The sequence below is a fragment of the Lepisma saccharinum genome, chromosome 12, assembly GCF_977018435.1.
Source record: "Lepisma saccharinum chromosome 12, izLepSacc3.1, whole genome shotgun sequence".
In the NCBI taxonomy this organism is placed as follows: Eukaryota; Metazoa; Arthropoda; class Insecta; order Zygentoma; family Lepismatidae; genus Lepisma; species Lepisma saccharinum.
Genome location: NC_139240.1, coordinates 23,087,131 through 23,100,986, shown reverse-complemented (window position 1 = coordinate 23,100,986; position 13,856 = coordinate 23,087,131). Strand labels below are relative to the sequence as shown.

Here is a 13,856-nt window from a genome sequence, read left to right as displayed (position 1 = left end):
CACACGGGACCTGCATCTTCAGTATTTGTCGCGCGAGATGTGTTTTGAATTACCAAGCTAAGTGGGCACCATTGGCATTTGTCGAGCGAGAAATACTGACTACCATGCGAGAGACCCGGGGTCGATCCCCTGCGGGGAAGAACCAGGATCTTTTCCACCTGTTCAAACTGCTCCGGTACCCACCTAGCGTCGTATCAAGCCAGTACCTGGAGGAAATGGGGGAGAGGAGGTAAAGGTAGCCAGGAACATGGTGCTGATCACATCTCCCTCAATTTCTGCCGTGATGAAGAAAGTTTTGGGGCCCTAACTCCACACCCCCTAGATGCCTTCATGACTTGGTGCTAAGCACAGGGGAGCACTTTACTTTTACTTCCTCAAAAATCTGTTCTAACATATCAAACTGTCACGAAAATTCGTAGACCATGTGATCTACAATTTAAAATAATAGTTTAAAAACACAATGGAAGTATTAAGTTTTGGTATATTTGGCAGAAAAATGTTCTAAAACAAAAACGCAAATTTTGGGAAACTTAACACTAACAAGTCAAGAGAAGATAATGCCACCTGAGATTGATTGATTCAAAATTTTTGGATGCGTCGCCAATTATGGTCATTATGCACCCTTCAGTATGTATGGGGAAAATTCCATTATCTAAAACCCTTACAAAATTAAAAAGGTGGTATGGAACATAAGTTTCCTAAAATAACTTCCAAGATATGAAACTCTCATGAAGAGGAGTAGGCCATGTGACTTACAATTTGGAACAGTAGTTTAAAAACACTATGAAGGTATAATTTCAGGTATTTGCCAGAAAATGCACTAAAATGAAATTGTGAATTTTGGGAAAATAACACCGAATAGTAAAAAAAATAAAAATTACACCAATTTGAAAAATAAAAACCCAAAAATCAAGGTCCCTACCGATTAGGCATAAAAAAAAAACAAGAATATCAGTTGTAATTTATTGCATTAGTAACAGTGAGTCCTAACCTAATTTTCGGCATAATCACCACCTTTGTTCTGGCATTTGTCGTCGCATGGCACTAAATTTTGTATGCTAATGGCATATGTGTCTGACAGCAAAGACTGGAACAATCTCTACCGCAGTGTATCTGTCAAATCCTTGTCTGCCAGAAACCTCTTTAATTGAACAAGGAGATGAAAGTCGGTACATGCAAGGCCAGGGCTGTACACGGAGTGATCCAAGATCTCTCACCTGAAGTGATGCAAAGGGCCCACGTGTACTCAGCCGTATGGGATTTTGCACATTCTATTGGCCTTCTGTGAATTGTCTGCACCATTGTCTGACCGTACTATCACTCACGACTTTCGGTCTGCACACCTCACACCATTGCTGGTGGCTCTGTGCCAAATTCTGAGCATGAAAAAATCTGATTACTACAAGTAGGCTACATCGCAGTCGGTGGGAGACTGTATGAGAGCTGCAATCTTTAACCTAGAACTGTCCTAAAACTGCTGAATTGCGACTGTACCACATTACAGCTATAAGCCACTTCTTCCTGCCCACTCTCTGGCCACTAGTGCTGCGTACAGTCACCATTGGAGCTTTTTTTTCAGGATGCCCCTCGTATATGAACTTTAAGATGCTGTTATTAACAGAGTGGTCCTGTTTTAATATTTGGTTAGCTAAATCAGGTACCTATACAATGCAATTCTATAAATTGGTTGCATTAAATATCTAATACCTACATACCCTTTTCGTCAGCAATAATGGTATAACTGCATGTTGTCAGTTTCACAAGACTTCACTTGGATATACTATACTGAAGCAGAAATCCCATTGATTAAGGAAATATGACACTTTCTTTTGTACAATTCAATTGTTTCACTTATATGCAAGAGTTAAATTGACTGCTTTACAGAGAAGAGATAAATAGCTTTATGCATCGAAAAATGAGTCCGCACTCATGGATCTTGCAAGTAGAGGGTTCCAAACCTCAGTGGAACTTTTAAACTTACTGCGTATGATAAAATTCCACAAACCTTCCCTACCTTGTGAATTGCAATAATTTTCCAAATTCACAATTTTGCAGTTTGAATTCAAATCATAGAGAGTAGAGAAATAAAGTCAATTTCATACTTAACAAATCCATACCTGGATCTGTATGAGTTTATTATTTCCATTTGCAAAAACAAGGATTTAGTTTAGTTTGTAATTGTCAAGGAGAAATGTAAATTTTGTCCTGGATAACCTGGAAAAGTCAGGGAATTTCATTTCTGCTTGTTTGGGCAGTGCCAGTGCCAGGCCTAAGTTCAATGGACATCTCTGGTCACTTGTAGATATTAATGTAACTTTTGTTTACCCTGCAACAACAAGAAAATAAATGAATAATAAATATCAAATGATCAAAACAAATTGTCATACTATTGATCTGCACATACTCAAAGCATTATGGCCAACCTAATGAAAATTACAGCAACAATATGGATATTTATTGACTGGCCTTAATATTTTTTGTTTAAGTTTTATTGCAAAGGAAGTTTTAATTTTCAATGCTGAACGAGTAATATATTAATATTTTCATTCATATGTGTCCTTAACAGTCATTTCTATTCTCCTTTCTTTTCCATGTTTTCAAAGTATCAGTCATTCTCGTTACTTACTCCGAAAGTGAAACTACATTTTTATCTCATATTTTTTTCAGCTACCTGAACAAAGACTATATGCAAGGATCGAAGATGATGTACCAAGATGTACCAATGTCAGTTCCACATTTGCCAGTGTCTGCAGGAAAGTTAAGAGAACAAGAGCATCCAAAAGAAATTGCAGAATGTATCAGTAGAGATGAAAGATTTGAGGTTGAACCTTCACCAGAAACCCTTGCAAGCAAGACACATATTGACCATGCCAAGACTAATAACGGGAGAGAGCAATATATTGGTCCCATCTACAACACCACTTTCTCTGACAAGAGAGATTTGATATCCCATGCACCAGAGGTGCTTTCTAATTGTTCAGTTTCCAAGAAAATTTTTGTCAATGAAGCTGACCTTAATATACTTATGGCTCTTCAATGTTCCATTTGCAACAAAAGTTTTTCACGTAAAGGAGATCTTAGAGTGCATATGAGAGTTCACACCAAGGAGAAGCCTTTTATTTGTTTAATATGCAACAAAACGTTTGCCCGGAAATATATCCTTAATACACACATGGTAATTCACAGTCAAGAAAAGCCTTTTCGTTGTTCAATTTGCAACAAAGATTTTGCCTGTCAATGTAATCTTATTCAGCATATGAGGGTTCATTCCAAGGAGAAGCCTTTTAATTGTTTGGTTTGCAACAAAGGTTTTGCCCGTAATGATCGACTTAATGCACATTTGAGCGTTCACACTAAGTAGAAGCCTTTCTATTGTTCAATTTGCAATAAATGTTTTGTCTGGAGATATACACTCAATATACATATGAAGCTACACAGTCAAGAGAAATCTTTGAAGTGTTCAATTTGCAACAAAGATTTTGCAATGAAGGACGTCTTAATTCGCATATGTGCATTCACACTAAAGAAAAGCTTTCAATTGTACAATTTGCAGCAAATGTTTGGCTGGAAACATAAATTGAATAGACATATGAGGAAGTTTCATGTCTAAGAGAAACATCTTAAATGTTGAATTTGTGACAAAGACTTTCCTGTTAAGGTTTCTTCAGTGTGCATATGAGAACATGCACAAAAAATAAACTTTGTAATGGTTCAATTTGCATAAAATATTTTGTCTGTAAATATAAATTATTATGCACGTGAGGAGATTACACATAAAACAGAAGTCATTAAGGCTGTATGGATGCGGGAAGGAGTGATTTGCCAAACAGTGATCTCTTGAAATTTTAGAAATCGTACTATTAGTGTTTCTAAGTAGATTTCTAAATTGAGATCTTTTGACTGTCAACAAATCTCACTTGCTTTAGGATCTCAACATCTCTTTTATCAAAATCAATTGTTGATGTCTACACATCGGTAGCAGGGTGGCTACTCACTGGAAATTCCTTGAATTCCAGGAATTTTGCATGAATTATTGGCTCTGGGAATTATGCGTGAATTCTGGTTGAATTTTTCTCCATAGACGCAAAAAATTGCAACTTTAATTATTCTAATCCTATTGAATTTATACATATTGATAAATGCCCTGAGGTGAGATTTTCACAGTTGAGTTATTTTTTACCGAAGAAGGAAAATATTGTTGTGTGAAAAATAAAACAGAATTCTCTTGATCTGTTTACTTTTTTTCTGTCGTTTGTAGAGCAATCTGACAAATGGAAGATTATTGCAAAATAAGATTTCTTGAAGATAATTAGGTAGATTTGAGTTTGAAATTCTTACACAAATTACAATTTTTCGCAGGTTAGAATATACACCGTAACATTTTTTTGACTTGTGTTTGTAGATGTATTTGGAGTCTGAGTATGTGAAATGACAAATGTAAACTAAGGACCTCAATTTAAATGTTTTAAATATACGGTACCGTTTAATTAAATTAAATTAGAATTTTTGGATACATTGGAATCACACAGGCACTTCATATTGTTACTATATTCTTGTGTCCATATAAGTGGCACAATCACAGTGGGGCAGGGTGTCATTTCCCCCCCCCCTCAACCTTGAATGGAAATCAGTTCTAAGGAGGGCGAGGGTGCAAACCTTTATGGCCAAGGGCACCTCAGAGAGCACAGAGATGCAATTATCCCACTCGATTTCAATTTTATGCAAATAAAAATACATTTCATAAAATTTTCTCACTCGCATGCCTGCTTTTCTTAGTCTTCTCAAGTTCAGAGCCATAGCTAGGGAGCGGCAGGAGTGAGCCCTGGCCGCCAAACAATCTAAATGATAAAAGTTGTAAAGGAGAGAGTGCCATGGCACCTTAAAAAATTATTTGTGCTCTATTAAATCAATATTGTTTTCAGTTTGCAAGAACATGGATTAAAAATGTTCTTGTTCGCTTCACTCGCAATATGATTGTTTTCTGTAATGCATTGTAAATTACCATAGAGAGAAATAAGACTTCTCTTAATTGATTTTGTCTTAAATGCATGAACAATTGTTAGTAGGAAAAGGAGCGTGCACATTTGAGAGACAATTGATATAATTTTTGCAGTTGGTTTGTTATGAGGTGGATGAATTGATTATGTAATAAATATAAATAATAGTCCTATATGCTGTGTGTGTGTGTATATATATATATATATGTATTAAAGTAATGTTGAATACATGCACAATTTAGTGTTGGCATGTATTTTCTTATTTTACATCACTCCATTTTGAATATGTGTAAAACATATGTTGTACATGAAAGTTTTACATCTTATATATACAAAAAAAAAAAAATGTAAAGCGCTCCCCTGTGCTTTGCACCACACCATGAAGGCACATAAGGGTTGTAGAGTTAGGGCCCCACTTTATTCATCATGGCCGAAGATGGGGTGATGTGATCAGCACCATGCCACTGGCTGCCTTTACCCCACAGAGTTTCCTCCAGATACCCACTTTATATGATGCTGGGTGGTTGCCGGAACCTCTTGAACAGGTGCAAAAAATCTCGGTTCTCCCCCGCCGGGGATGAACCCTTGTCTCTCCCATGGTAGTCAGATGCTATCTTGTATATCGTATATATACAAAAATAATAATATTCGGACTGCATTTATCATGCATTTTCTGTCATTCAAAAATACACTTTGTGTACTTGTTTTCTATTATTAATGAATGTGAAATTGAACGTTTCTTAAAAAAAATGTTTAAAATTGTTTGTTCCAACACAAATGCTTTAACACCGACTTCTACCCCTCTTTTTGTGTAATTTACAAGTATGATAATGTTTTTGGCACTACCACAACTACTACTACTAATAATAATAGTCATAATAATGTCATTATTATTGGTACTTTTTTCCTAATACTTGCCCCCCCCCCCCCCCAGACAAAGGTTCATGGTTGCACCTCTGGCGCAAGGTGTGTGGGTGTTGAGAGGCGGTAATACACAACGTTGAAATAGAGAAAACATCTGCTTGTGGCCTTGAATTTTTTGAAAATTTGCCTTGAAAACAGGAATTATACTTGAATTTAATCAAGCTGCATGTACTGTCTCTTATGTACTCATTGTCGTAGTTCTTATGTGACACAAGATTCATTGAGCTGATTACATAATACAGCATGTTAAAATGGTGTTTTGAAAACCACTGATGTAGCTCCTGGAAACTATATTTCTCTCACCACATAGAACTCAAGCTGTGCTCCTTCGTCTACTGATGCACTGAGATAAATTAATATTATATAATTTAATTTGAATTAAAATTGATAATCTTAAATTTTGTCTTTTGACCTTTTTCCTGAAGTGTGCCTATAAATAGCAACAAAATCAGCATTGCTATAGAACTCTGTAGATAATTTATGTTGCGAGAGATACAAATCAAATTTTAAGTCTGTATACTTGGGAAATTTTCTTGTTACATTATAAGTGTTCATGGACAGAAATTTTTCAATGGGTGGTTTTTACGTTTTTCAATGTTGATAAAATTTAATAAGTTGATGTAGATATTTGTACCTTGTTTTTAAATAGTGTCCATATTCATAGTTTGCTCTAATGTAGTACTGTAAAATTAGACTTTTTAACAAAATATTAAGTCCAATGGTGGAGTATCTATCACGTTTCCAACATTGTAAGCTCAGCATCAGTGATTTAACCACACATTCCCTAAAAAAATTTTACTGAGGCCTAATTTATGGTCATTTTGGCTCTAAATTTACCATTTTACCCCTACCCCCAAATTCAAACTTTTACCCCATCAGATGGAAAATTTTGGATAATCCTCTGTCTAGCATTTTGCATGCTGTACTGATTTCTGCATTTTTGGACAGGCGTGGTCAGCGATTTATCCCCATACTTCCGACCCCTTCCCTCCTCCATTTTTTTGTACAAATGTTCAATTTTTTTTAACTACATTTACCCTTATGCCACTTTTGCAAATGTTTAGTACATTAGTATTATTATAACTAATATTACTGTTATATCTAACACTAATTAGTATTTCTGATTTACTTGCTCATTTTTATGTGTTTCATCTTTTTCCCCTTTGTGTAATTTTTAGGCTTCAATATTCCCTGTTTCTGGAAAAGATCCTCCAGCAAACAACACTGGCTCAAGCCAAAGGGAATTGACTGATTTGACATCCTAGTCTTTTTGGCTCAAACCCTTTGTGGTTTAGTGGGGGCACATGCCCCGTTCGTGCGGTTTTCAAATGGGAAGGGTATGTTTGGAATGCCGATTCGGAAAGGGAAAAAATATGATTGTCATATGAAACATTTGTCTGTACCACCTACCGTTTTCTGTGTAGAAAATGGTTTTGCAAAAAAAGGAAGGTGATCCAAATTGAGTATGCCGAGCTTAACAATTAAGATAAGTACAGCACCATAACAGTTTCGGAAAGTGCAGGACTCAAGCTTTCCAACGATATGCCACATGATCAGTGTGTGACTAAAAAAGGATGAAACTGCATTACCCATAAAAGGGGGTCTAAAGTTAGGGAAGATCTCGAAAATTTCAAATGGCAAGGGGGTCGAGTAATACCTCTTTTTAAAGGTCACAGAAAACGTGAAAAAGATGCGAAGATGATTTTGTAATCCTCTGACCGGTTTCAAAATGGCGACCAAAACAATTCCGACCCCTGAAGTTGATGTTCCATTGCATGACGATATCATCTATCCTAAATCTATTGCTCTTCGTGCATTCTACAGCATGTACGTGATACCTAATGTGACGGTACACAACAATACCATCAAAATTGGCAGCGAAATAATCAGCATCACCCCTGGCCAGTACAATCTGTCTACCTTGCAGGCTCAATTGCCAAGAAGTGTACTGCTGTCGCAAAATTCTGTAACTCACAGGGTGGAACTGGTGTCTGCCACGGAAACCGTAGACCTGGGTACTATCGGAGAGCTTTTGGGATTCGAGAACAACACAAAGCTCGAACCTGGCATCTAGCACATCAGTGCTAACATTCCTAAATTTCTAGCTATCGAGACTGAACATACATTGCAATGTGGCAGAAGGTATGATCACCAAATCCTCGGACGGCATCCCAGGGAGTCACAAGCAGACAGGTATTACGTTCAAACCAAACTCTGAGTTCATGGAGCCAATTATCTACACACCCTCCCCACCGATATACTTTCCTGTATCTCATAATCGCATAGGGGTCAATCCATATGAAATCATACAACCTGGTTGCTTGACCATTTTTAAAAAAGTTTATTTTTTTAGTGGTGTGAGCCTCATATATTGACAGTTCAGAACCACTCTTAATATATTTTTATTATCACCGATTTGAAGATGGCGGGCATTTTTTTATCATGGCACGCATAATTTTCTCCATTTGTAAGCATCAGCGGCAACTTTTTTTTCTCAGCTCTGGTAATGAGACAAAATCTGTGATGTTAAGCACATTATTGGCTACATTTATATTTCTGTGTAATTTTCTAAATATTATTCCTTCATAATAAATCTTAAGGTTAAAATTGTGTATTTTAATCGCTCAAAATGACATTTTCGGACATTTTTTTGAGGGGGAAGGCAGTTTGCTTGACACTTGAATTTTTTTGCGCAAGTACCTGTGTACCAATAGAGTACGTCAAAATTATTTGAAGCTTGAGACTTTAATATTTGTTTTTCTACAGGGTCATAAACATGTACTTTTTGTGAAAAAAATCCAAGTTCAGGGTTAAATATCTCTGGTGGGCAGTTGTTTAAAAATCTGAAATTTGTACACAATACAGTACTTCAGGATAAGTAACTCCATTAAAAATTTTGAGTTTGAGATTTAATTGGTTTAGGAGATACAAAACTCGTGAAAAATTCAACATTTTGCATTAAATAAGGCATGCCTAATTTCATTTCTTATTAACATTTTGTGTTGAAATTCTGCAAACTGTAATTTGGAATGTCATTGAACAACATTACAATCCTGAAATGGCTCTGCAATAAAGTATATATACGAGGGCGTGCTGAAAAGTAACGCTTCCTATGTTTTTATTTTCTTTGTTACCTTGTAAACGCATTTTGGATTTTGAGCAACCATACATTGCACTTATAAGACTTTCCCGCTTCTCAATTGAAGGTTTCAAACTTCTATCGCCAGGGGGTGCTGAACTATTGCGAGGAAAATGGCAGCAAGTAACCATGCAATGTTGATGAAGCGCCTGAAGTAGCGTGCCGTGATCGAGTTTATAACCGCAGAAAATGTGCTACAAATTGACATTCATCTGAGACTGAGGGAATATTATGGGGATGAATGTGTTAGACATCAGTACTGTACGATCTTGAGTTTATCATGCTCTTAAAGAAAACCCACAGCTGAAAAAATCTCAGCTATGTGAGAGAATGGAGTGAAAGGCCAGGAACTAGAACTGATGGAGGTCATCGGATTCGTGTTCAGCTGAGGTTTTCTTCAAAGTCAAAGTCACACAGTACTGTTTCCCATGCGTCTGCTTCCTGGCTTCTTCTCAGACTACACAGAGATTATGTGGAAGGGTGGTTTGCGCGTCACTTTTCGCAGAAGCGCCAACGACAACAATGCGCTGATGCGTTACAGCACTTTGAGTGCAGACGGTTCAGCACTTCCCAACACACTACCTGATCCTGCCAAGTGCATCATCCAGTCTATGGAGCTGCGCATGCCCGTAGTGGAATACGAAACTAACTACGCTCTCAAGTACAAAGCAGACATTTTGAAGAATCCCCAAGTACCCATCCAATTTTACGGTTACCAGTGCGTGCAGAAACCTGCTTCCGGCAACCATTTTGAATTTGAAGTGACCACACAGTTTAACAGCGTCCAGTACGATATGCCAGAGTTTGTGGTCATGCTCTTCGAGACGGGGGAGGACAACAACCAAGAAAAAGATTCGAGTCAGTTCGACAACTGCAAGATCAAGAACATCTACCTCAAAAATGGCAGGAACGAGATATTCCCACGTGAGAACTACAACCTGAACATTGCAAACAACGACTACCTGAAACTGTACGAGGCATACACAGCTTACAAGAGAGTGACCTCCGGCAATGTGGACGTGTACTACAACCCCAATGAGTTCATAGCTCGCAGACCCATGTTCGTCATTAACACATCGAAGAGAAAGCAGGTGGTTGTTAACGATTCTACCAACATCAAATTTGTGTGCGAGTTCCATGACGCCTTGCCTGCCGATACTTTATGCAGCATTATTCTTATTGCAGAGAGAACTTTTGTGTATGATGTCAAGAAAGAAAGAGTGACTGAACAGTTTTAGATACAAGAAAAAAAAATGGATAATTCTATAAAAATTACACCGATCTTAGATCCAAACATTCTTCACACATAAAAAAAAAATCACTATACTATAGAAATTTATGACAATACTGAGTAGTGCCAACTTCTATTTGTAGGTTAGCTTCGCCTGTGAAATATCATATGGTGAAATTTTTGTGGAGTAAGTTGGCAACACTGCGAGCCCCCCACTGTGGGCCCCCCTCCAAAAGTAGTAGTAGGGGCATTGAACCAAGGCCACGACATACATCGTGAAAAGGGGGGCTCACACATCGTAGCCGTTTACGCTGAGGGCTCGTAGCCGTTTACGCTGAGGGCCCACCACCTTACAAAAAAGGTCCCAAAATAAGATTGAGCAAAAAATAGGGCTAGAACATTGTCAAATGCTATAAAATCCATAAAAAAATCATCAAAATCATCAAAATATGTCACAACTGAGGTTAAATACTAGGTCCACCTACAAGGGTTGCATAGAAACAATCATTTTACACTTTGTAGGTTATTTTAACCCGTAAAAGGCAGTAAAAAAAGTGAATAGGTTAAGTTATATCACGTAAGATCATGGCATACCTACAAAGAAGAGGCTTCAAAAATGAGATTGAGCAAAAAATAGGGTCGAACGCAATAAAATCCATAAAAAATCATCAAAATCATCAAAATATGTCACAACTGAGGCTAAATACTAGGCATACCTACAAGGAGGGTCGGTGAAACAATACCTTTCCACTACTCAATAGGCTTACCTGGTGTTTGTTCAGCGTCAGGAGCATCGAAACAGGATGATTTGTTATTTACAAGTTCACCAATATCACTACAACTTGCACTATCGCAGGCACTACCACTTGAACTTTCAACTGTCTGGTTTCGATCAGGACCACCTGGTGTTTGTTCAGCGTCAGTGGCATCAAAACAGGATTGTTTGTTATTTACAAGTCCAACGATACCACTACAACTGGCACTATCACAGGCATTTGAACTTTCAACTGTCTGCTTTTGATCGGGACCACCTTAGTTTCTTTTCAGTCTTATGACAAAACGATCCATCTTCTTTTAGAGCATAAACTCGCTATTTAAAAAAAGTACGGTAAGTTTACACGAACGAAATATCACGTCCACAAGCTGCAATTTCCATCAAATAATGGCTCCTTCGATCATTCCGAGAGACGAATTTGCAACAGAATCCAAAAAACCAAGTACAACGACAGTTACAACGAAGTAAACAAGTCGGTTCAGGAAAGAGATTTAAATACCAGCCACCAGTGACATTGATAAATAAACTTCCAACAATATAGTTGCATTGTCAAAATGTTTACTGATAAGCTTTCTGCCTCACAGAAAGCATACAATAATTATTTGATTGTGAGAATGGAGGGGAAGGTGATTGTTGGCAGCAAATATGTTACTGTGACATTGTTGTTATTGTTATACATATTGTTTCCCTGTATTGTATCAGTTTTTAATTTCGAGCGTTCAGTAAAGAAAAGAACCGGTTTCCACATTTCCACAAATATAGGTAAGTTTTAGACCAATATTGAAGAAAGGGGAGGGGGGTTCGGGGATAAATTCAATGAGTTCAAAATTTCAAATAATCTCTACTTTTAATAATTTTGTCCTGAAAAAAGAAAGATGCTTATTGAAATATGTCTTTAATTCTCTTTGATAAAGCAGCCACCTCGTAGCTATGCCTATGTACTACTATGAGCTATCAAGCTGAACTGGTTTCGCCTGATTTTTCGTTTCTGCTGGAATACATGGCATCCTGACAAGGATCATCAGAGACCTGGGTTCGAGTCATGATCGAGTCTGCATTTTTTGCTGAATGTTGCACGTAATAATATACATGTATTTACCTTTTCATGAGTACGTCCCCATCAAGTCTATTCTACTCTCCTTTCCTTTCATAGATTTGCACGTCAGTCATTCTCATTATTTACTCAGTAAGTGAAACTACATTTGTATCATATTTTTTTCAGCTACGTGATCAAGAACTATGTGGAAGAACAGATACAAGGAGTCCCAAGGTCAGTTCCACATTTGCCAGTGTCTGCAGGAAAGTTAAGTGAACAAGAGCAGCCAAGAGAAATTACAGAATGTATCAGTAGAGAAGAAAATTTTGAGTCTGAACCTTCACCAGAAACCCTTCCAAGCAAGACATATGTTGATGGTTCTAGAGCTAGTAACAGGAGAGAGCAATATATAGGACCCATCTCCAACAACACTTTCTCTGCCAATGGAGATTTGATAACCCATGAACCACAGATGCTTTTTAATTGTTCAGTTTCGAAGAAAACTTTTGTCCATGAAGCTGAGCTTAATACATTTATGATTGTTCACACAAAAGAGAAACCTTTTTGTTGTTCAATTTGCAACAAGGATTTTGCCCGTAAAGTTCATCTTAATGCGCATGCTACGGTTCACAATGGAGAGAAGCCTTTCAATTGTTCAATTTGCAACAAAGATTTTGCACGTAAATATCATCTTAAAGAGCATGTGAGGGGTCACACTGGAGAGAAGCCTTTTAATTGTTCAATTTGCAATAAATGTTTTGCCCGTAAAAGAGATCTTAGTGTACATATGAATGTTCACTTAAAAGAGAAGCCTTTCAATTGTTCAATTTGCAACAAAGATTTTGCCTGTAAAGTTCATCTTAATAAGCATGTTAGGGTTCACACTGGAGAGAAGCCTTTCAATTGTTCAATTTGCAACAAAGATTTTGCACATAAATATAATCTTAATGAGCATCTGAGGGTTCACACTGGAGAGAAGCCTTTTAATTGTTCAATTTGCAATAAATATTTTGGCCGTAAAAGAGATCTTAGTGGACACATGATTGTTCACTCAAAAGAGAAGCCTTTTAATTGTACAATTTGCAATAAGCATTTTGCCCGTAAAGGAGATCTTAGAGTACATTTGAATGTTCACTCAAAAGAGAAGACTTTCAATTGTTCAATTTGCAACAAAGATTTTGCCTGTAAAGATCATCTTAATATGCATGTGAATGTTCATACTAAGGAGAAGGCTTTCCAATTGTTCAATTTGCACTAAATATTTTGCCTGTAAAAGAGATCTTAGTGTACATATGAATGTTCACTCAAAAGAGAAGCCTTTTAATTGTTTAATTTACTACAATGTTTTTGCTCCTATATATGCATGTGAGCATTCACAGAATGGAGAAGGTTTTCCATTGTTGAATTTGCTAAGATGTTTTGTCTGGAGGTGTATACTTAATGTACACATGAAGTTTGACAGTGAAGAGTAATATTTTAAATGTTCAATTTGCAACAAAGATTTTGGAAATTATAGACACTTTAATTCGCATATGTGCATTCGTGCTATAGAGAAGCCTTTTAGTTGTTCAATTTGTAGGAAATGTTTTGTCTGGAAAGATAACTTTAACAGACATGTGAGAGTGTTTCATCTCAATGAGAAACTGAATTTGTGTCAAGATTTTCCTGTAAAGATTACTTCAGAGTACATATGGGGACACACACATGAAATGGAAATCTATTAATTGTTTAATCTGAATCAAATATTTTTTCTA

The 13,856-nt window shown here is 36.9% G+C and overlaps 1 protein-coding gene across 6 annotated transcripts in view; it reads left to right on the top strand.

Annotated features, from left to right (window-relative positions):
* LOC145996605 (uncharacterized) overlaps nucleotides 1-13,450 on the top strand; it is a 62,275-nt gene extending 48,825 nt beyond the window's left edge. For 4 of the 6 annotated variants that reach the window (XM_083133175.1, XM_083133171.1, XM_083133172.1 and 1 more), the window contains exon 4: nucleotides 12,289-13,450. In XM_083133175.1, the coding sequence (XP_082989301.1) occupies nucleotides 12,289-13,360 (1,072 nt within the window). In that variant the 3' untranslated portion in view covers nucleotides 13,361-13,450. Of the gene's footprint in view, nucleotides 1-2,667; nucleotides 4,893-12,288 lie in introns of those variants that run through there. The other 2 variants (XM_083133177.1, XM_083133176.1) reach the window with 2 other exon arrangements.
* Nucleotides 13,451-13,856: the final 406 nt, after the last annotated feature.